This window comes from Aulonocara sp. 'chitande type north' Nkhata Bay, linkage group LG3 (genome assembly GCF_057382095.1).
Source record: "Aulonocara sp. 'chitande type north' Nkhata Bay isolate Kocher_YH1m ecotype deep benthic linkage group LG3, A_spYH_male_GT1.1, whole genome shotgun sequence".
Taxonomy (NCBI): domain Eukaryota; kingdom Metazoa; phylum Chordata; class Actinopteri; order Cichliformes; family Cichlidae; genus Aulonocara; species Aulonocara sp. 'chitande type north' Nkhata Bay.
The window spans coordinates 39,375,679-39,400,648 of NC_141346.1; the positions used below are offsets into that span (position 1 = coordinate 39,375,679).

A 24,970-nucleotide genomic window follows, 5' to 3' on the forward strand; every position below is an offset into this window, starting at 1 on the left:
AAGGCTTTAGTGAAAATACAGGCACCAAAGTAGAAAAGCTGTTTTGGTATATTCACTCTCAGTGACTCCCAGTCTGCAGAAACCTGCCAGGAGACAAATATTAGTGGATATTGCACCCAAAAAATACCCCAAACGGGCAAAACATACTTACATGAAGCAACACAACAACATTTTATATTATAGAAAAAGGAAACAACACAACAAAAGAAACAAGCTTCTATGTTTGCAGTGGACAGGAAATATAAACATGTCAACCAACTGCTGCGGTCAAAGCTACAGGAGCTGTTTGAGTTTTGTGTGTAACGGCAGGAAGGACAGAGAGACCAATCAGAATAAGAGCCTGTAGAAAAACTCTTGTTGTATCTATATTAAACACAACTTCTCTTTATCTGCAAACTAAAACTGTTTGATTATCTGAGGATCAGAGTGCAGCAGGCTGGATGTGACGATGGGGCACTCTTTGCTCTGCATGATGGGCTTTTTCTGTAAGTACACGTCTGACATTGTTTGAACGGCAGCGATTAATGAAAATGTTTCTGATCTGTGAGAATTACAGTGAGTCACTGCTTTAACCTGTTTACCTGAGAGCTGGAACAAAGCAGACTTGTGATTCTTTAAGTGTTTAAATGTTTGATACACTGCTGCTTTTTGCATCACTTATAGTTGCACACTGTGTTACAACAGTTTGATTGTATAATGTCTGATGAGGTTTTATTCATTATTTTAGTGCTCAGTACTGTCATCTGTGGAAATGCTGAAGGTAAGAAATGATCTTTTTCTTCCTGTTCATATATGTAGCTGTTATCTCCTATAATGTGCTCAATAATATCCTCCCTGTGTTTACATGTTATCTTCTGCACAGGCTCAATGCTTCTATTCAGCCTGTGCAGTTAAACATAAATGGCTTCAGTAAGCGCTCCATGTGGAGACTGTGGCGTTCTTCAGAGCTTTTACTGATGTACCATTTGTACCACTTTCAGTCTGTAAAACTGTAACAACAAAACAGAGCAGGTACATTTAATCTCAGTGTAGATGCACAAATGTCACATGACCAATGCAAGATCATAACATTAACAATAAATGGACAAAGCCTGTCAAGTGACGTAAATACAAATACCACATGCTGACATGTTTTATGCTAACAGGCAAAACAAAGCACTAACAGTTAGCTTACAGTAGTAATGTAACAAACTTCACAGACCCACAAGAAGGACAGAGCACTAATATGTAGAAGCAATCCATCATCTGCCCAAACTTACACTTTATCCCATCTCAAGAGCAGCAGATGCAGAACTATCACAGACACGGAGCTCTAGCCATTATTACTCGGCACTTCCTCCATTTAACCACTAGATGGCGGACTTTGACATGAGCGGACCAGGAAGAAGTATATTTGCTGAGCAATACTGTAGAATCATTTACTTACGGGATGAATAAATGTGACCCGTCATATAACAAAGTTGAAACAAACTATATTTCAGGAATAACCTGAGGGACAAAATATTGAATATGATACAGCTCACACTGCACTGCATTTATTGGTTAAAATATTAAAATGATCGTATCAAGAGTGCAACCATGTGAGCAGATGTTTCACTCAGCTGATACACAAACTTTATATTTACTAGAGTTTGTTGCCTTGAAACTGACTGATTTCCTTTTCATGAGTATTTATCTGTCCATCCTCACAGATCACAGTTAGGATTCACAAGATGCTGATGAACTGGAGGATCAATCTAATTTATTACAGCACAGCGTGATGAGTTTAGGGTAAATGCAGGTAACTCTAATCTGAAAACAGACTCAACCACAGATCAGTCAGTTAAAGTCCTGCCTGAAGACTTTAATCAGTCTTATTATGAATTTTTACTCTCAGTTATTTATAGTGTCATGGTGTGCTGTCTGCCTCAGTGTCCTCTTGAAAAAAACCTCTAAAAGTTGTTAAAGACTTCACATACAGAAGAGTAACAAGTAAAACAAACTGGACAAAGTGCCATCGATATAGATTTATTCATTTATGACTGTCATGGTGTTTCATCATTTTAGTCTGAGTGCTTCTTCCTCATCTTTGTTTAGTTTTTTTAAAAATTATTTCCTCTTTAATTTAAAGGTTTGTTTTCTTTCATCCTTTGTGTTATTTTTCTTCCTCTTTTATGATTTTCCTGTTTGTTTTTAACTGTTTCTCATTCCCAGTCCTGTTTAAATTGTCCTGCTGTGTCTTGTCAGTCTTTGTCAGAGCATCTGTGAACACTCATGTGTGTTCATCTCTTAGTTGTTTCTATTGACAGTTTATTTATTTCTAGTTTTACATTTTGATTCTTTATATGTTTCCATTTTTAGACTATTTAGGTATTAAAGTTCAGTTTTATTTAAGTTATTTTGCTTCCTGCATTTGAGTTCACACCTCTGCACTCCACTCATTGTTACAGAGACACATATTTACAAGTGTGTGGACTCTACTGGAAGAATGGACACAAAATACTTTTTCTCTAATTTGGTGTTTCTATGATAGTAGCTTAGTTTGGAGATTTTACTGTAGCAAAGTCACGTGTATATATATTAACCCTTGTGTGCATTTTATTATCTCTGTGTGTGTGATCAGGTTTGTAAATATGTCAAAACATCTGTGTGCACAGATATTATCAGCTGGAAAGTCTTAAAGTTTTGCATAAAGCACTTAAAATACAGACGTGTGGTCAAGTTTCAGCTCACCTGCTCTCTTTGTTGTCTGTTTTATTACTTGTGACCTTTGCTGCACTGCTGCTGTGACAGATCCACAGATGAGTGTAGAAGGTTTTCTCTAATCGAGGGTTCATTAACCCTGAGCTCAGGCTCACAGGCTCAGGCTTTCTGTCACACTCAGAACAAACCACCAGGTGGCGTATTACTCAGCCAGGCTCACCTGCTCTTCACCTTGTATTTGAGTCTCAGTTGCAGTAGGAAATAAAACTGCAGCTGGAACATCTGTGTGGCAGATGTGGTGGGTTTCTCCTTCTTCCACTAAAAGGACCACAATAATAGACTCATATTTGTCTAAGTTACAGAACTTAAAGTCAAGGCCACTCTGACAGCAGACAGCACAACCACACCAGCAGGGGGCAGTGTGACACTGACCTGTGAGGTGAATTACTCTGTTCAGAAAAACCTCATCTGAAAATGAGATCATCTCTTTTAGCTCTAAGAGTGCAATCTCTGTCTCTGATGGAGGCATCTACACCTGCAGAGGAAGGAGAAGAAACACGAATTTAGTCACAACTAAAAGCGATTCAGTCATTATTCAGGAAACTGATGAGTTTAAAAAATTTTGAGAGTTGAAAAAGGTCTTCTCCAAATTGTAATGGAAGTCAATATTCACTAATCACCAGCACTTAAACCACTAAATCTGTCAAATTATTAATTATTAGGCTCAGTACATTGTTTCACCTTTGTTCAGTCTTCAGATCACTTACAGACACAGAGGAGTTCATGGTGCTGTTTTGTCTTTTTAGAGTGATTTAAAAAACAGTTTGTGCTCCTTTCCTGGTTACTGAACCTTTACTCTTAGTTTTTCTTTGCCAGTTTTGACTTTGGTGCCACATAAAAACTTTGTATTTCACATTTTATGAACAGTTTATGAGAGCAGAGCAGCCTCCAGCTTTGAATCCATCACTGGAGGTTTAACAACATTGTTAGGAAACAACAGCTAACTGATGACTCATTGATTATATGTTCATAAATGTATAAATATGGAAATGTAAAGATGTCGAAATAAGTAAACTGTTGAATATAAAGATCCGTTAATTACCTGATTTTATTTATTTATTTAAAAGAAAGAACTTTTTGATTTTCAAGTCCAATTATCAGTGTGCTAATGATATATTTTTGTTTGAACAGCTCTGCCTAAGCCCACTGTGACACTGCAGCCATCTTGGCCTCAGATATACAGCGGTGAGACAGTCACAGTCAGATGTGAGATTCAGGGAGGTGAAGGAGCTCAGTGGACGTATGAATGGAGTCCAGCCCAGTTAAACACATCTCCAACATCCAATGAATACACAATCAGCAGTGTTAGTGAGTCTGATGGTGGAGGATACAGCTGTCGGGGCACAAGAGGCTCCTCCTGGACAGAGTGGAGTGATGTCATCACACTGAATGTAAAACGTAAGTTGGAGATATTTCACTCACACTATGTTTTTTTTAATTTATATTGTAACACACCAAAGGCTTTTTTGTTTATTTGTTGTTTATTATCAAAAGTAGCAAAAATGGCTTTGATAAAAATTAACAGTAAAGACTCAAAGTTAAACATCTGAAGTATGAAAAAGATTTTGTTATATTGTTATATGTTATAATATTTTTATATTTTTAATGTTGAATTTCTTATCTATAAAATAGTGTAGAAGACATTTCTTACTTCTTAAATTACTGTTTGTAATTATGCTATTAAATAGTGGCAATTATAACATAAGTAATTCTTTGGATATACATTTTTAAACAAAGTAAAACAAATTAAAATATGTCTCTGTGCTGAGACCTGGTGGAACTCAAAAAGGTTTTAATTCTTTCAGCTGACTGAAAGCTCTCACCACCTGCAACAGTCACAGGCAGCTTCCTGCAGGAACCTGGTCACAGCAGAGGTCTTGCATCTATTTGAACCCTTTTATATGCCAACACCTCACTGCTGATATTTATGGCAGCTCTGAACTATAATTATTTATGGTGGATCTGTCTCCTCCTGTGCTTGTTTATCATCCCCTCAAGTTAAACAAGGATTTTATTTCCACCCTTTTCTTTGGAATCATATAAAGATTTGACAGCATTCTAACTCTTGGGGATTTTAATGTTTGCTGCCCATCAAACTCCTAAAACCACAGATGACATGAGTTTTACAGTCTATTTAAAAGTTTTGCTAGACTGCTGTGATGACATAAAATCATGGTTGGCAATTCATTTTTTTGAATGTAAACGATCAAAAAGATTGTATTATTTGAACCTTCAGACCCTCGTTTTGCTCTTAAGTGTAACCTTGTTCCTCTGAAAAAGTTCAGAACTCTCTTTGAAAAAAATCTGCAGGTGATCTTTGATGACAGTTTCTCATTTGAGAAATAAATAAATTGTGTTGTAAAAGGGTTCGGGCATTTGCAAAAATGACGTTCGTTATGTCATCTGCTCACTTTAAGAAAGTAATTCATGCATTTATTTCATCCATTCTTGTGTAATATGCTTTACTTTGGTAGCAGCCAGGCTATAATGATTATTTAATTGTTTGTTTTTAAGTCTCTGAATGGATTCACTCCCTCGTAGCTCTCTGATCTTTTAAATAAACAAACTCCAAACAGAACTCTAAGGTCAGCTGATAAGTTGCTTCTATTTGTTCCTGGAAGCAGACTAAAACACAGGCTAAGACTAAGACTGGGCCTTTGTGATTGTTTTGCCTGAACTTTTGGCACAGTTTGCCCTTCAAATTACTCTTTGATTACCAAATAAATAGTGTGCAGAAAAAAAATACAATTCCCAAGGGGCCTCCCTCAACTGGACACATTTGACATAAAAGACTCAGCTCCTCCTTCAGATATCAGTGGGCTGGTTCAATTTCAGGAGTGTGGGTGCAGAGGCAGTGGGACAGCTAAGCCTGAGCCAGAGGTTTGATCTGTTTGTCTTGCCAGCAGGTCAGCAGATAAGTGATTTAGCATATATATGTACAAAGGGTCTGACTGCACCAACTAACTGCATGTTGACCAAAAAACACACAAACACATTGTTTTCTGTTAGAAGTGAAGTAAGTTGACTAATAGTAGGAAAGCTTTTCATGCAGACTTCCTCTGAGTTTAATTTCCACCTGTCTCACTTTTCTATTTAAAAAAAAAAAAACAGTCCTTACTTCTAACAGACCCATCCTACAGTCTCTTTGTCCTGCAGAGGTGCTGCTCTAACCTCTTCTTTGTTGAAAAAAACAAAACTAACACTGTGAAACATAAACATTTAAAAGTACAGTGTGAAGCAAACATTATTTTGTGGTGATAGGTTAATAATTTTTATCACTTTTCTTCCTCTTACGGTGCCCCTGCCTAGATTACTGCGACAGTCTAAGCAAACAATCAGCTGAATGACTGCAGACCAAACAGATTTAAGCTGCCAGGCTTTGAGCTCAAACACATCACATAGGATCCCAGCACTCCCATTTTTCATACTGGCTCCCAGCTTCACGCTGATTTTAACCTCAAAGTAAATGTAAAGCAGAAAAATCTGTGAGTTTTGGAGTATAAATAAAACTTTACAAAGTAAATTCTAATACATTTTATATTAAAATATTGTGTTACAGTGTGAAAGCTATAAATTGTTTTATTGTGACTTTGTTTTGATTTTCAGACTTCAAACTGTCTGTGAATCATTTGCTTTGCAGTCACTCTACTCTTACGTTATAAAGAGCAGAGTTTTCATGTTTCTCTTCTAACTGGATCATTATTATGTGAACAGTTCCCAGTAAGCCCACTGTGACCCTGCAGCCACCCTGGACTCAGATATACAGAGGTGAGACAGTCACTGTCAAATGTGAGATTCAGGGAGGTGAAGGAGCTCAGTGGACGTATGAATGGAGACAAGGCCAGGTTAACATACCTGAAACATCCAGTGAATACACAATCATCAGAGCTGCTGAGTCTGACAGTGGAGAATACAGCTGCCGGGGCAGAAGAAGCTTTTCCTGGACAGAGTGGAGTGACATCATCGCATTCAGAGTATTATGTAAGTTGGACACGTTTCACACATTTTAATTTATACTGCACAATGTTTCATCCAAAAACACAACAAAATTCTTTGTATTGCGACAACACAACAGGTTTTGTTTTTAATTTTGTGTGATTATTTGGATATATTGGAGGTTTAACAGCATTGTTTGCAAACAACAGCTAACTTACAGCTCATAGGTTACATGTTCATAAATGTATAAATAAATGCAAATATGTAGAAATAAGTAAACAGTCAAATATAAAGATCAGTAAATTACCTGGTTTAATTTATTTAATAAAAACAAAACATTTTATTGTTGATTTTCGAGTCAAATTATCAGTCTGCTAATGATATCTGTTTATTTGAACAGCTCCTCCTAAGCCCACTGTGACCCTGCAGCCATCCTGGACTCAGATATACAGCGGTGTGATATACAGCGGTGTGATATACAGCGGTGTGATATACAGAGGTGAGACAGTCACTGTCAGATGTGAGATTCAGGGAGGTGAAGGAGCTCAGTGGACGTATGAATGGAGACGAGGCCAAGTAAACACAGGTCATACATCCAGTGAATACAGAATCAGCAGAGCTGCTGAGTCTGACAGTGGAGGATACAGCTGTCGGGGCAGAAGAAGCTTTTCCTGGACAGAGTGGAGTGACATCACCACATTGACAGTAACAGGTAAGTTGGACACGTTTCACACATTTTAATTTCAAAAACAAAACAAAATAATTTCATCTGTACTGTGGGTTTCTGGGGTATTTCTTAACACAGTGGAGTGACATCATCACACTGACTGTGTCATGTAAGTTGGGCATATTTCACCTTTTTAAAAAACAAAAAAAATTATATTGCACAACGTTTGATGCAAAAACAAGAAAATATCATGTCTTTCAATAAAACTGCAGGCTTTCTTCTCATTTTAGTATCAAAAGCAGCGTAAAACAAGTTTTAAAGTGTGGTATCGCAAGAAATTAGTTGGTTATATAAATATATGAGTATGCATAATAGTTATTATTCATAGATACCTACATCCTAAGTTCCTGTTATTCATCTGAAAGAAAAAGAATGAGTGTGTCGTTACAACGGTAATGCCAGGAGAGCCAGTAGTGGTTCTGTGTTACATTAATGTTGTAAGGAAGTGGAAGAAGAGTGTGTCCTGTAGGAGGCAGTAGAAAATGGATACTCATGTTCTGTACATGCACTGAAAAGAAGGTTCAGTAAACCAGTGTCAACGATACTTCATTGTTAGTCTCAGTTATTTTATTTCTATTTTTTGAAGATGCAACATAAAGTTTTACATAAAATCCACAGCAATCACTCACAGTGAAACTGTTATGATACGGCTGTGTGGCAGGGAGGATGTAGGACACAAACGCAAAACAATCATCAGAGCAATGAACTTAAAAGGCTGCTTTATTGCAGCGGTATAATTTTCACGAAAAGAAAAAAACTTGCAAAAACAAAATAAAACAAAAAACTGGGAACTAAAAACAAAAACACTGGGAAACCTGTAAACTAGTGACACTGATCTCAGGGAGCACGGAAACACGCAGCATGGTGAGGGGACGACGTGACACTGACAGAGAGAAACACGGGTCTGAAATACACTGAGTGAAACGAGGGAATGAGACACATGAGGGGAGAACAGTCGAGACCAGGGTGAAGCAAAACTAGAAACAGTGACAAAGGACAAGAGACCGTCAAAGTAAAACAGCAAGTATAACACAGACACGGACGAGACACTGAACATAGGGAACACGGAGCACAGAGACCAGAGAGACAAAAGACACGACTAGGGTGGGTTTTGATGATCTATTTTCCGATTAAAATCGATTCTAGCTTGAATAACGTGATATTTATTCAATAAAATCCTGAATCGATTTTCTAAATATAAATGTATTTTGCCCGAAACGCCAGAATCTCAGGTTAAACTACAAGATTTCAACAGCCACCAACCAGCTAAAACAGTAAATGAGAGCAGGCACCTGCTGTGATGCTCACACCTTTGATAAAGTCTCAACTTTTATAGATATAAAAATATGGATATGTACTGATAAGTGATCAGAATTATAATATTTCTGACTGTCTGAGGCAAAATTTCCCACATTCAAATCGAATCGACTTCTAGAAATCAGTGACGATACCCAACCCTGGACACGACTGACTGGGGAACAAGAAAATACAGTGTCCCCTCGTTTATGTCAGGAGTTTAATTCTAAAAGTAATCCACGATAGGTGAAATCTGCGAAGTAGCCAACTTTATTTTTTACAATTATTATAGATGTTTTAAGGCTGTTAAACCCCTCACTACACACTTTATTCACTTTTCTCAGACAGGCACGAACATTTTCACAGTTTTCTCTCTTGTTTAAACTCTCAAAGTTCAAACCTTCTAGAAAAATAAGTCCAAAATTAAAGAATGAAACCAAAGGCACCCACGGTTGCCTTTGACGGTGCAACACGTTTTGTCGCCAGTGTTGTGTTTGTTGGGGAGAAAACTTACAAACATACAGTGCAGCACTTCAGAGTCACACTGCTAGCGATCAAAGATTTATGTAAATTTGACAAGCTGAACGCATTCTGTACTGGACAGCAGCGGTCCTTTATCGCAGTCTTTCTTTTACATTGAGAGTAAGATCCTCCTCCTCTCTCCCTGATGCTCGCTGATCGCTATGGTAACACGTAAATATTTCTTTCAAAATAAGAGACAAAACTACAAAAAGATAAAAAATAAAGTACATGAAAATATATAAATCACCATAACGCTGAATCAGTGAGAGCCCTGTGCTTGTTTCTCTGCAACGAGCCGGTCCCACCTGGGCATAATGGGGGACAGTGACACCTGAAGTGTGTTGCTTTTGCTCAGTCTGCGCCGCAATTTTGCTTTTGAAGCTGTAACTGCAGAAAACTCCGCTTCACACAGTTATGATGTCGGAAATGGCAACAGGGTTTTTAGTGCTGTTGTGGCAATCTCGGGGTATTCTCGGGCGACACCGGCAAAGCTCATAGTTTACTCATAACAGCCAGGAAAAGATCCAGGGAAACCGAGCTAACAATAAAAACTCTGAAAACCATAAATTTCACACTCCAGCCTCAACTCTCGCTGCCCGGTACCAAATGACTCGAGGCCGCGAAAGGTGAATTGCATTGTAGCGAGGGAGAGACCACTGTAATACAAAATCAAAACACTGGTTCACAGACCCAGGACTGTGACAGAAGCATGTGGAGTTGAAAGACATATTCAGTAAATTTCATTAAAAAAAATGAAACACAAATGTAATGATCCCAGTTTATTCAGCTCAGTTGTTGCACATGTGGATTTTTCACCAGTTTTCAGCAGAGTGGAAGCAGGCAGTGGTTTAACCCACTTTTGTTTAACCCAGTTTTCTCCTGTTTTGTGGACAGCCAGGGAGGTCTGGCATTGCATCTTCCTTTTCTTGATCAGGGAAGTTTTACCCTGTGTTTTGTTTCTAGGAAGGGGGAGAGTTTTTGTTTGTTATTTTGGCCTTGGAGAGCCTGATGCTTTTAGCTTCCTGGCTCAGCTGTGTTTATTGCGAGTCTTTTCCTTTTTTTTCAGCTTTGTAAAAATAAACCTGTGTGGCTGCGCTGATGAGGCCCAGGTGTTTCCTCTTCAGAGGGGGCGTGGGCCGAGGGCGTGAACCCACCATGAGTTCCGCCCTGGCGAGAGAGCGAGAGAGAGAACACTACTAGTCAGCGGCCTGCTGATCCCCTGGCCGTGACATTTTATTAGAGACTGTTCTGCTACATTACAGGTTCCACTTAGATTCTTTCCTGTAATTGTTGTTAATGGCATTTGTTTATTTATTTATTTTAATTAATGAAAAATAAAGGTGTTCATGAGTGTCATAATATCTTTAATGATACGACAGCTAAAAGAACCTCCAGTGTAGAACAGATGCATTAGTGGATCAGTGGTTCAGTTCATGGAAAATCAGTCAGAGCCACAAGAACCTGTTTGTTATACAATAACTACAAGTGTGACAAGTGTGTCCCAAATCAGCAACTGCACCAGTTTCACATGATGACCTCATCACAACTTTTAGAAAATGTTTCTCAAATGATGATTTCTTCCAGTCTTCTTAATCTGCTGTAAACTCATGAAAAATAATCTGTAACTTTTTGGAATCTGAACAAAAACTGTGCAAAGTAAAGACTTTACCTTTTACATTTTACTGAAAATATTGTGTTACAGTTTGAAACTTTTATGTTGTGACTTTTTGTTATGTTTAACTTGTTTCTCTGTGAATCAGCTGTTTTGTAATGACTCTACTCTTATGTTATAAACAGCAGAGTTTTTATGTTTCTCTTCTAACTGGATCATTCTTATGTGAACAGTTCCCACTAAGCCCACTGTGACCCTGCAGCCATCCTGGACTCAGATATACAGCGGTGAGACAGTCACTGTCAGATGTGAGATTCAGGGAGGTGAAGGAGCTCAGTGGACGTATGAATGGACTCCTGCCAAGTTAAACACACCTCCAACATCCAGTGCCTACACAATCACAGTTACTGAGTCTGACAGTGGAGGATACAGCTGCCGGGGCAGAAGGGACTATTTGTTAACAGAGTGGAGTGATATCATCAGACTGACTGTATCATGTAAGTTGATCACATGACAGGACATTTTAATGTTCACCACACTTATTTATTTTTCAGGGAGTTGGCAACCCTAGGTGGTGGTGATGTGTTAGGGTTGCCAACTCCCTGAAAAATAAATAAGGGACACCTCGTGGCCAGGGCCGGGCAACCCAGTTCACCCTTCACAGTGTGGTGAATTTTGTAGCTCTTTTTTTTTGTGTGTGAAATTATTTTTTTAACCATTTGACTTGAATTTGATTTAAGCAGATGCATATTCTTTGTGATATGACCATATGGGAAACAAATGATCATTTAGCTATTTATTTTTAGCTCACAATGACAACATTAACACAGTAAAACAGGTCTCTTTCTTAAACAGAAGCCTGTCATGCTTAACTTTTGAGAATATAAGTAAATCTTTCTTTAAAAGAACTCTGTCCTGCTTAACTTAAAATTATATAAATTAATAGAAAACAATAGAACAGAATCATTCTTGTAACAGTGCACATATAGTGCATTTAGTACAATTGGCTTCAGTTGAGGTATTATTTCAGCTTTTCTAAAGCTAATCAGCTGCTCCTGTTTGTAAACCCGCTTGTTCCCATGATTACGCATCTTAACTCATCATCATTATTAATCTATGCATTACTTTTATGTATTAGTGATCTATTTGTTGTAATCATCTATCCTTGCAGTTGTTTATTACACAAAATAAGTTATATTATCACACTTCTGGCCACATAGCGCTTATATTCACTGCACACAGTGCAGTGCGCTTTATAGGTGTTATCGTGCATTTTCCCAGTGTTTTCCTTTTCCCAGTCCTCCCTGTGCTTTTGCAGCCTTTTTTTCTTTCTCTGGGCAAACAAACATTGCTGCTCTAATGCTGGGCTTACACTGTACGATTTTTGGCCCATTTTGAGACGATTTATGAGTCGTGCGACCGATTTGGTGATCGGCCCGATTTTGGCCTTCATCGTGCATCGTGTAGTATACGTGGGGTAACGAGAAGCGATTAACACCTCGAGCAGCTCCCGATCATCAATCGCTCGTGAGCCGCTCACACTGCTCACGCGCAAACACGTAAACGTCGGTGAAAAAGACGGAGCAGCTCGGCTGTGCAGCGTGTGATCTGGACACAAGCGATGGAGGCACAACTTGTAGAACTTTGGAAAGCTCATCCGAGCCTTTTCGATGTGGCATCACAAAATTATCACGACCACAACAACTGTGAAAATAGTTGGATTTACACTGCTGCTTAATCACAGCTGCCTGATCAATGTTTTTCTTTAGCAATTTAGCAAAGTTGATGGTGGTGGTGTGCGTGTCTGTGTGAGTGTAAGACGGAGAGAGAGAGAGCGCGACAGATTTTCTGTTATAACCTTCATGTTATGGAGGCACAGTGTGAGCTCTCAGGTCGCATCAGAGCATCGGGTGGTATAGTGTGAGACCTGCATCGTGACCTACCAACTTCTAACCCCTGCGAGTCAATTGTGCAGTTTGAGCAGGAGCTGAATATCGTGACTGAAAAAATCGCACAGTGTCTGCCCAGCTTTAGGTGTACTGTCGTCCGAGACTTGCACCGCAGTGTCGGCGTTTGTTCCCCTGTTGGCCATGCTTCTTGTTGTGGTCATCTGTTGTCTTCCGGTATTTTCTCCGTAAGCGACCTTTCCTCGACCAATGAGATGAGCGGTAATCTGAATTGTCATACTCGAATTGTCATAAGTGTGCTGTCAGCTCATTGGTCACAAATCAGGAGAGGGGCTGGGAATTATGTTTTCAAACAAAGCGTTAATTCCATAAACATTTATAGACTACTTTTGATTCTCACTGTATTACGGGACAAAGTGCGTCCCTTATTAGCTCAATACGGGACGTGTACTTTTGTTTCTAAATACGGGATGATTCCGTTTTTTAAGGGACGGTTGGCAACCCTATGATGTGTCCGGCTGCCAGCGGGAGAGCTGCAGCCATTGAATGTACTGTTACAGCAACTGTGTGATTATTGTAAGAATAAATGATGCTGCAAAGCATGAAAATGTCATCGGGTCTGCCGTGGTGGCGATCTTTTTTCTTTTTTTTTTTTAAGTGCACGCAAACCAGTAAACAAATTAAAACAAATACTGTTGATAAACTAATACAAAAATTACAATTAAAATTCTCAACAACAAAAACAGGAAAATATAATTAATATGTAAACAACTTAACAACCCCCAAAGTGTCTAAGTCACATGACGTGTCAGTGCAACACCGAAACATAAGAGTGGGGGAAGAGGGAGCAAAGTGCTCTCCGCTGTCACAGGAGCGGTGAGTCCAGTGACCTGGTTGTTTCGTTTTTATCGAAAGCACAGCATAGCAAACAAGCAGAACTCAAAGTAAAGAATCGATCTCACCAGGCTAGTATCGATCCGATGCCGACTTGGGATCGATACTATCGATATTTGGATCGATCCGCCCACCACTAACAGAAAGAGCTGAACGCGCTGGGCAGAAATGAGAAGCGCAAGCAACACATTGCGAGCAAACGCAAATGCAAAAACAGAGCAAAAGGGGCTGCTATTGGTGTGTGTGTGTGGATAACAACAAACACTGAAATACATTTTTGCACACAGCAATTCATTTTGTTCACTCAAATTTAGCTTTTCTTTCCTCAAAATCAAATTCTTCTCAAAATGCAACACTTGCACCTGCAAAGGTAGCACATGTGGGTACACTAGCACACTTTTCACAGGGCTAACACATCGAAGACATCGTTAACAGCTTCTACAATCACATAGAAGCTGTTTTATAAAGTTTTATAAATTTTATAAATTAGAAACCGGACTGTGAATCAAATTTAATTTGCACAATCAGAGACTCACCGGAGTTAATGTATTGCTCACACAATACATGAACTCTGTAGCTCAACACGTTACAGGATTGCAAGTTCCACATGGTAAATGGACTGGTTCTTTCTACTCTCCTGGAGTACTCAAAGCGCTCTATACAACACACCCATTCACACAGGCACTACTATCTATACTTTAAGTGCTTTCTAACTATCAATCATACGCATTCATACGCCATAAGTATCTTGCCCAAGGATATTTGGCATGCAAACTAGGGGAGCCAGGGATCGAACCACCAACCCTCCTGAGCTACAGCCACCCCACCACAGCAGTTTTGTGCATCTGCAAAGCAAAATCAGTGCTCAAAACTACGTTTCATGGGGTTCTTTTACCCTTTAAACACAGTGCAATATACAGAGAAATTTACCTACAGCATGCAGAGAGCTGCAGTGAAAGAAAGTTAACATGAGCAGTGCAGCGGTGCATTCATGGTACATGGGAAAACAATACTTCACTAAAGATAAAACAAAATTAAAATAAAATGACAACCAATAACCAATAATACATACCAGGACCAGGGTGAACTTTGAACTTGTAGGTTGGAAACAGAAGACACGGAAATATACAACCAGTTTCCAGTTTACATTAATTTATGCATCTGAAAACCAGAATAAAATATTTAAATAAAATTAAACAACAATATGTAAAAATCTCTCTTTCTGTCTAGTTCAGGTTAGTTTGAACTCTTACCTGTGTGAACTACAAGTTAACCTGTGTTAGCTCCTACAGGGCAGCTTTCTTTCAGCTGCTCTTCAAACTTTGATCAATATGAGTCGACTCAGTGGACTGGTGGAGTCGTATCACAGTTCAGAAGTGTGAGTCAGTTTCCTGATCTCTGGAATATGAGTTGATCCAGCAGGAACAGATGATTTCAGTGGAAGTTCAGATCTCCTAGGCGTGGATCACCGTCAAGATTCAACAGTCTCAGATTTCAGTTCTGAGATCTGCTCTCGGCTGATAAACCTGATCTGTTTTGCAACACAAACACTGGAGTCTTATTCCAGCATTCCTAACAGCTCAGCTGGAAATCACATCCAAACTGCTCCCTCCCTGTAATGTCAGCGGTAGAGTTGACTGTGCGTATTAGTGTGGTCTAAACACATCTGTGCGACAGGAAATGTCAGCTTCCACAGCAAAAGAATATAAAACAACCTTACTAGGTCTCATCTTAGCTATCAGAGGCTTCAACATCAGATTTAGTAAAGAACGCAAGGACATAACGTGCTAACTGACACCAAAGAAAACTAACTGTTACTCACCAAATTCCAATACACCAAAAACAAAAGTAAAAAACAACACCAATGAAACGATAACTGCTCACACTCGTTTAGGAGCAATTCTCACATGTTCAAAATACAATCAGATCATATTGACCTGGGTTGCTTCCTCATTATTGATCAATAAACTCAGTCATGCTTCAAATTAATTATTTGAAATGTGCATGTACGTAATAAATTAAAATACACAAAAGTAAATAAAACAAATTCACTGTTTTGATCAAAACAGAAATACAGAATATTTTGTGTGACACAGTTTGTTTTATCTCAACTATGGTTTTGTGATATTTGATCATTTACATATTTCCATCTTTAAATTGTTCTGATTCAGTCATTTTTACTTTTATGTTCTTGTTCTAAACTGAACTGCAGCCAAACCAAAGGCTGAACTGAGAGCTGATAGGACAGCTGTTCCAGTAGGGGGCAGTGTGACCCTGACCTGCTCTGTGAGCCCATCATCATCATCTGGATGGAAATACTACTGGTACAGAGATTGGAAATCTTATCAACCTGTGACAAATGGACAAATCAGTGTCTCAGAGGGAGGACTCTACAGCTGCAGAGGAGGAAGAGGAGAACAAGTTTACTACACAGAGGACAGTGAGTCAGTTTGGATTGACACAACTGGTGAGTGTAAATGTAACTTCCTACAAAGCACTACATCTGATGGTAACTGAACCTTTTGTCTTTCATGTGTTTTTATTGTACTTTCTTGAACATTAACAGTCTCAAACAGGTCTGTTGTGACTCTGCATCCAAACTGGTCTGAGATATACGGAGGAGAGACGATCACTGTCAGATGTGAGATCCATGGAGGAGACACTGAGTGGGATTATGAGTGGAAAACAAACAGCATCATAAAACCTCCAAATCAAAATGAATACAGGATTAGATCTGCTTCATCATACAACAGTGGAAACTATCGCTGTAAGGGCAGAATGAAAAGTTCACAGCATAAAACAACAGAGTGGAGTGATTCAGTCACACTGACAGTTTCTGACAGTAAGTCATATTTTCTTTAAGCTGTTTGAACACTTTGTAAAATGTGTTTCTGTTCATATAGACTGAGATTATTATTCTTTGTATAAACTGAGCTCACTGTTCAGAGACTGTACTACATGTTCACTGAGATAAAATCTTTGTTGAACAGATGAACCCCGTCCTGTCCTCACTGTGTCTCCATCATGGCTGAGTCCTGGAGCCTCAGTAACTCTGAACTGTGAGGTTGAACATCCGTCTGCAGGATGGAGCTTCTACTGGTATAAAGCTGTTCCTGATCTATCAGAGGAATCCTCCAGTTATGAGCTGCTACCTGATGGCAGTGGGACTGCACAGGACTCCTACATCATTCATGGACAGACACACACAGCAGGATATGTGTGCAGAGCTGGAAGAGGAGACCCAGAGTATCACACTGATCACAGTCAACCAAAGTTTGTCTGGTCTGCAGGTCAGTTTGTTTCTCTGTCCTTTCAATAAGTTCATGTTAGCTCATCATTTTTATTCACTAAGATTTAGACCATTAAAATCTCATCTCCATGACAACCATTGATGTCTGTGTACATTAAAACTTCCCAAAAGAAGAACTGAACTGAATGTTTTCCTTTCTCTCTGTGATCAAACCAAACTGAATTTCTTCGTTTCCTTTTCTTATTTTTCAGTTTTTATTTAATGTGATAACATGAAAAACAAAAGACATCTATGAGATTTTAAATGTTTTGATATTTAAACTCGTGTTACTGTTTGTACTGATTATTTTTACTTAGTGCACAGACAGGATTTACACAGTTAAGACTCTTTGTTTAGTGCTCAGGTAGGTGTTCAGATAAAAAAGTCAAATATAGTTAATAAAGAAACAAAGATGTCAGCAGGCAGGTTAACAGCTCTGACAAATACAAGAGAAACACTGACTACAGATGGATGCTAGAAGAAGACGTCACAAATAACAGCTGCTGTTATTGTTCATTTAAAATATACTTCAAAGGTTTTTAGTTTTGGTCCTGCTGCTGCAAAATATCTCACTGTAGAAGGAATCTGTGAAACAGACAATATCACAGAATTATGACAGAAACATTACAGCAAATGACTGAAGTGTGTTCAGAGTGATCTGTATCAGGTGGATGATGCTGAGAGTGATGACTCAAAGCTCATGATGTCACATGACGTGTACCAAGCTCTACATGAGCTGCCAGCAGATAAAGCATGTGGGTTAGATCAGCTTAAACATGTCAGTATTCGGCTCCTTTGTTTTCCATTGATTTGACTGTCTGTGTGATTCAGGGCTTGTTGTCAGACTCAGTGTTGTCTCACCAAACAAACACTTTATCATATTGAACTATTAAATTTGATTTTCAAAACAAAAGCTTCAAACAAATATTTTCACTGTGATATTTTGAATCCTAACATCTGTGAGCTTTGTCTCTTCACTGCATGTTGTTTCCAGATGTTCATTCAGCAGCGTCTCTCACAGTGAGTCCTGACAGAGTGCAACACTTCACCTCTGACTCTGTCTCACTGACCTGTGAGGGAAACTTCACTGAGTGGAGAGTGAGGAAGTTCTCTGAGGACGGCCGACTCTCTGACTGTAGGAGAATGACTGGATCCACATGTAACATCTACACATCAAAGTCAGATACTGGAGTGTACTGGTGTGAGTCTGGATCAGGAGAGTTCAGCAGTGCAGTCAACATCACTGTACAGAGTATGTTATTATACATTTACTTCTTGGATCTGAATGATTTAGACGTCACATGAACATTTGTCTCAGCTTTGCTGTATGTGAAGTAATTCTATGTGGCAACACAAACAAAAATGAGAATTTCAGACAATTTCAGGCAACAAAGCATCAAAATATTCTTGGATGTTGGTCTAATTTCTCTTCATCCGTTCATAATCCAGTTTGTCATAATTTGCCAACAGTATTTTTTTTTCTCTGTCAGAATAAAACTCAACAAAGCTCAACATCTCTGTCGTCATATTAGATGAACCTTTAATATCTCAATAGAGAGAAATTTGGGAAACACGTCATGCAAAATAACACAAACATACAAACATTTACAATTTCACCTTCAACCATTCAATAATGTCACCATCAATAATTTGACTCCTGCAGGGAACATCCCAACTATATTTCCAGTCCTCATAATCACTCAGAAAACCAGGTCTGCATGTAGATCATGAGACACGACTCACAGCTTTTTCTAAAAGTTTTGCACCAGCTGGTCTGACTGAAACAATATGTTTGTTTTTTTGTTTTCACAGATTATTATTATTATGATGATGTTCCTATCCTGGTGAGTCCTGTTCATCCTGTGACTGAGGGAGCTTCTGTTAGTCTGAGCTGCAGTTTGAGAACACAAAAAATACTTTCCAATGTGTTTTTCTATCACAATGACAAACTTATTCAAAATGATCCCCGAGGGGAGCTGAAGATCTCTGCAGTGTCAAAGTCTGATGAAGGTTTCTACAAGTGTCAGTACTCAGGAAGAGAGTCAGCACAGAGCTGGATGTCAGTTAAAGGTGAGCAGGATCAACACGTGATGGATTTTAATGGATTTCATGCTTGAGAAATAACATGATATTATCTCTTTTAATGTTTAAATCCATCTGGGTCTATTTAGTCAGAACTTTATAAAACTATTATGTAATATCTCTATATTGTCAGGTTTAATATCGTTGTGATTCAGGACTCAGGTGAAAACAGCAGAGGATGTAATGAGTGAAAGTTTCTTTATCAAACAGGATAATTCATTTAACACAACAGATTGTGAGCTTCAACTTGGTCAACAGGAACAAAACATAAATGAACTTAAACTTAAGGAGTGAGTCCTACAAAAACATCTTAACTGAGGTGAGAGAGACAGGCCAGAGGAGCGGACATAACAGCGTGAGGGCGGCAGATCTGTGGGAGAGGAGAGAGCAGTTAGGGCAGGAAATCTGAGGGAATGTGACAAGACAGAGAGTGTTCATAAAGTGGCTGCAACTATGCCTTACTTGGAGTCCAGACTAGCTGGGGGTAAAGAAAAAAGCAGAGGTCTGTGGAAACTGCTGAACGATGGGCAGGCAGGCAAGTGAGGAAGAGGCTCCGAGGGGGCAGCGGTGGTGGTGAATAGGGGGGTAATGATCCAAGGTGGCAGGCGTCTGACTGGAGGTGAATGATGGCATGAAAACGAATCTTGAAGCAGGAAGAAACTGAAACAAGGGGAAAGTCTGTTAGCATACAAACCTTATTTTCCTAGAAAGGATCCCAGCAGACCTGCCTGGTTACCTCACTGACGAGCTGCAGTCATGTTAACTATCCATTAACATTTGGCTTACAGCCACCGAGGTCTTCAAGGTCAACTTTATGACTAAAAAAAATCCTTATAACACAGAAACTATGATTCTTACAAAGGTGTTGTGTCTTGTCAACATATAGAAAGTACTGTATAAAGATTTAAAATATCATTTGTTTGACCTCTGACCTCACTTTTACATTTCACATGTGCCCTTGTTGTCATGTTGAAAAAATCTGCCTTTGGACTTATTTTCACTGAACTACAAACTTCTCACAGTACAAATAAAACAAAATAAATACACAGAAAATACAATATTGTTTCCTTAAAAGCAAATACTGTCAACAGAGTGAGCTGCCTTAGCAGAGATTTGTGCTCTCAGAGTTCTTCTTTTACACTTTATTAATAATTAATTATTGTTTGTTGTTACAGTAACTGTGTCAGGAGCTGACAGCTCTTCACCTCCTGTGTGGTTGATGGTTGGACTGGTTTGTGGAGTCTCTCTCATTATTATTCTCCTGCTCTTGTTGTATCGCTGCAGACAGTCCAAGTGTAAGAGCCTCTTCTTTTCATGCTGTATTAGAGAGTTTATTTACTACATACACTTTAATTATTCACACATATACATGTATTCTGATCTCATGACACAAAATATCAGTGGAACAATTTATACATGACAAACATGTGTAATAACATTTGTCTCTTTCACAGATTCCTGCTTCACCAGGTTGGTAAAATACTTTTTATTATTATTTTAAACAAACATCAGTTACTTTTGAGTTTATTGTGTTTATTTCATGTTTTAGGTCGATCCAGTCTGAGAGTCACAGTCCGGGCTCCTCCACAAATCATGGAGTCAACCAGAATGAAACTCATGAGTACAACTCTGTTCATCCTGGTCAGTATTTAATCCATCTTTATTATCATTATTAATATTGACTTTTAAAATAAGTCTTCATTAACAGTAACAGTTTTTAGATTAACTTTGTGTTCAGCGGCTTTTAAGAGAATATTTGTCAAAATCCAGTTGGACAAACATCCAAACAGTAAACTGACACATAAAATGAGAAATAAAAATAATTTTACAAACCTGATTGTGTCTTTAACTCGACTGAAAAAATCCATAATGTTATTGTTTCATATCAGAACAGCACAAACAGTAACAACATTATGGGTTCATGGTCCGAAAATATCTCATGGTCTTGGTTTTGACATAAACAGAATTATTTAAACTCTCCTTTATGTTTTTATTAAAATGATTAATGTGACCCTGGTTCATCTTTTTTTAGGTACTAATAACCTCTATGAATCAGTTAGCCAAGTGGAAGACAACAGAAATGGTGCAGTATATGTGCTGAAAAGCACAGAGCAGTTACAGATGAAACTTGTTTTTGATTTAATGAAACTAATTCCATGTGAAATGTTTACAATCCTGTAACTAAAATATGAACATTTCAGGATCAGATGAACATGAAGATGTCACATACTCTCTTATTGAACTTAAAAACGTTGAAAAGAAGAGTAAGTACATAAAACATGTGCAATTAAATGTAAATGTAATGCAAAATAAAATAAATAAATATTTTAAAAAATCTAACAGTTAATTATTTTCTCATGATAAATATTCTGATCATCTTCACAGGGAAGCATCATGAACCAGAGCAGAGTGCTGTTTACTCTGAGGTGAAGACGGGAGCTGCAGGTACAGTCACAACAGTCTCATTCAGTGTTTGTACTGAAATGTGTCATTTCATTTTGTTGCAGCTAATTATAGGTCAACATGGAGTTTAGTTATTCACTTACCAAGCTTAGCTGCTACACATCAGCAGAGTTAATCTGCAGTCATTTAGGGTTTTGGTGGGTTAGTCATTAAATCAGGTGTATTTGTTTAACATGATACTGTGTTGTTGTGTTGTGTTCTACAGACACGCTGTAGAAGTTGAACAGATTTATTGAGTGATTCAGAAACACAGCAGGTCAGAATGTTTGCAAAGAACGAAGAAAACTCAAAACAAACTTCTTCCACAGTTTGAGTTCAGTCTCTTCCTCAGATCACAGGTTAATCTCTAATCTAAGGCCTTTGATCAAAGTCTTTAATCTGGGAGGCAAAAAAAGTCCCCTTTCAGCTGGATTTACTGAATCACAGCATCCAGAGCTTCTGAACTAGACCACTGATCACAAAACCAAACACCATCAAATAAAACACATAATCTGAGTGTGCTCGATCACTGGAGGCACAGCAGAGAACTGTTTAAGATGGTTGTTTGATACAGGAAAGTATTGGATGTGCCAATAGCATGGAAACTTGTGTGTATGTGGAATAGATGTAGGGCATATAAAATATGAGTAAGGGATGAAAGAAGGGAGTGATGCAGACGGGCACATGAGTATAAATGATGCTGTTTGGGAAGGTTCGAGGTTCTTTTTGTAGTTTGCTAAAGATGAGTAACATCAGCAACATCTGAAGAAAGCACTGTGGAGTCACAGTCAAAAGTTTCAGTTGTCCAATCACTGTGGACTTATGAAGTGAAATTATCATTTTTTTGTCTCACAAAAGAGTTGGAAGACTTTGTACTTGTGATTAGTTATATTTGGATAAAATTCAGGTGACTGAATCAAGTGATTATTACTAGTTGATTAAGGTTTTGCTTTGCTTCTGCTAATTTGCTTAAATAAAATATCCTGTGTTCAAAATTCTAAATTGTTAACTTTTTTGTAACAGTAAAAGAAACCTGTGACGTATTACATCTCGTCAATGGTACTTGTTACTCTTAGCACTTAAAGTAGTCTGTTCTTTTCTAAAGTAATAATCTAGTGAAACTACAACGAGCGAGAATCATTAAGGGGAGCGTAGCATTAATGCTGTTAATGGCTGCAGCTGACAAATCTGCAGTTTAAATCCACCTCTACGTCCAACAGCTCTGTGTCATATATCTGCTGATCAAATGTATCCTGAGCTCTGACTTCTCTTTTAGAGGACAGTCTGATGTATGCTGAGGTCAAACGCCCCAAAAAAGAAAAAGCCAAGAAGAAAGCAGGTAAACAAAGTCTGCCATCACCTCCAGTGAATGTTGTTCAACATGTTTATCTGGTCTTAAAATCTTCTTTCCACTCACAGGAAAATCAAGTCCTGCAGCTGATGCAGCAGTTTATTCTGAAGTCACGTTAGGAAGCTTTCCTGGTAATTATGCTTCTGTGCAGGATGAGTTATTCTTCAAGTTATTAAATGGCGAACATCCTGAAACTTGGACATTTGTGTTCTTTGTGTGTTTGTCTTACAGGTCAGTGAGGAGAGCTGCAGCAGCAAAGCCAAAAAGAAGCATTTAATGAATCCACTGTTGCTCCTCTGCTGCCCAAATATCAGACATGCTCAGTTTTTAGTGTTTATGAAGATGATATTGAATAATAATATGATATAGATTCTTTTAGCATAAAGCACACAGAGGTGTGTCCTGTTTCAGATCCATGCTCTTTATATTCAGCTGATATTTTTTATTCATTTTTAAGCTTTAATATAAAATTTTGAATGTATCCTGTTCCAATAGCAAGTGAGAAAAAAGTTTTGAAGTCTGTGATTTTTAATACCTGAAAGCAACAACTTAAAGTCAGCAGAGTCACATTAGTGCTGGTATGAACACCAACAAATACGTTTACTGTCTGAGTTTAAAGATCTGCATCATGTAAAAATGAATTATTTGTTATAAAAACATGAAAAAGCTGAGCTTGATTCATTTGATGTCAGATACTGTCAGATGCTGTGAATTTTATTTTTTATTTAATTTTATTTTAATATTGTTTGCTGTTCTCACTTTTTCTGGATTTAACATTTTACTTTTTTTAAGGTTATATATTTTAAATGTAGAGCTCTGCGATCAGCTCTGTTGTTTTAAACATATATGAATAAATTTAACCTTGACTTCACTTTCTCTTATATTTTCATCAGAGTAAAGATTTAAGATTGTTTGTGCTTGATTAGATTTTCTGGTTTGGAAGTGGACCACAGAACTCTTCATGATTGGCTGTTTTAAAGTTTTTATTGAAGCTATATTGTGATGTTACCTTTTATTTTTTCAATAAGACGCGGTGTTCTCCATTTAGAAGTACTCATGTAGGTACACATTATTACTATTTCTTATTATTGAAGAAAGAATAAAGGCCTGGTCATCAAAACAAGTTGGTTAGGTCCCAGTAGACATTTGTGTCCAGAGCTCTGTGAGTTGATGATGCAGGCTTGAGTTTTAAAGATGTTGAGGCATCACTGGCTGCCTTTACATTTGTGCTCGTCCCACATGTGGCTTTCTAGAAGAACAAAACACAGCTGGGTCCAAAAATATCATCAATACAAACAGTGAGGTGCAGCTCTGCTTTCTTTGTCTGTTTGTTTTTAAAATATTATTACTCCTCAATCCAGAAGCAGTGTACACCTGGACAAGTCACAACTGTGTCATATGACTATCAGACAGAGACACACCTACGACCACTTTAGAATTACCAGTTAATCTAACATGCAGGTCCTTGGGCTGTGGGAGGCAGCTGGAGTTCCCAGAGAGGGGCCACGCAGACCCGGGGAAAACCCAGTGGTTTCTTATTGCATTACTCTGGAACAGTAATCCCAGGAATGCACGTGTGCAGTTTATCCACACACCTTTTTTGTCCACTAAATGTTACCTGTAAATAATCCCTCACCACTTGAGAGTAACGTCCTCTTTTCAGGTTAAATTGCTGTATAAGTAACATCCATTTCAACATCTTGTTATAATGTAATTATCAAGTCTAGTTGGCTGATTCATTATTTTAGCAGATCTGTAGTTTACAGTCAAAGTTTCATAATTGCTTCTTTTATGTGACCTCATTGTTATGTTGCTCTTTAGGCTGATGTCTTAATTTAATCTGTGATCTTTATTGTTTACAGCCATTGTGCTTTTTTACTGCTATACTGGCCCTTTGTTAACTGAGTCCATTTAAAATAATGAGAATAAAACACAGATCAAAATGATCATTGTGGGCTAAACAGAAAGGAGCCAGTTAAAGTGGTTCATCTGACCAGGACCAGGTGTCTCCTACTATAACCTTCATTCACTGCACATTTCCACAGTCTACTTCATTCTAAACATTCTGCATGTTTTCCAGACATGTTTCTCCTGGTCATCAGGAAATCACAATATTCAAAGAGTCAGCAGCACATTCAGATCAGATGTCTTTTCTAATCACCTGCATGTC

At 38.2% G+C, this 24,970-nt stretch overlaps 1 protein-coding gene across 1 annotated transcript; it reads left to right on the plus strand.

The window, feature by feature from the left end:
- Positions 1 to 448: 448 nt before the first annotated feature.
- On the plus strand, positions 449 to 23,077 carry LOC147335627 (Fc receptor-like protein 5). Its single transcript, XM_086286095.1, has 16 exons — positions 449 to 485; positions 728 to 760; positions 11,069 to 11,332; positions 15,849 to 16,103; positions 16,203 to 16,478; positions 16,627 to 16,926; positions 17,920 to 18,177; positions 18,738 to 18,995; positions 20,183 to 20,302; positions 20,462 to 20,477; positions 20,557 to 20,648; positions 21,040 to 21,090; positions 21,209 to 21,271; positions 21,393 to 21,452; positions 22,726 to 22,788; positions 22,869 to 23,077. Exons 1-16 carry the CDS (start codon positions 449 to 451, stop codon positions 23,075 to 23,077), a joined length of 2,355 nt encoding a protein of 784 aa, XP_086142221.1.
- Positions 23,078 to 24,970: the final 1,893 nt, after the last annotated feature.

Coding starts and splice junctions, on each gene's coding strand:
- LOC147335627 (XM_086286095.1), top strand. CDS start 449: ATGGGGCACTCTTTGCTCTGCATGATGGGCTTTTTCT. Junction 16,927..17,919: donor AAAGTTTGTCTGGTCTGCAG/GTCAGTTTGTTT, acceptor TGTTGTTTCCAG/ATGTTCATTCAGCAGCGTCT. Junction 21,272..21,392: donor TAAAAACGTTGAAAAGAAGA/GTAAGTACATAA, acceptor TCATCTTCACAG/GGAAGCATCATGAACCAGAG.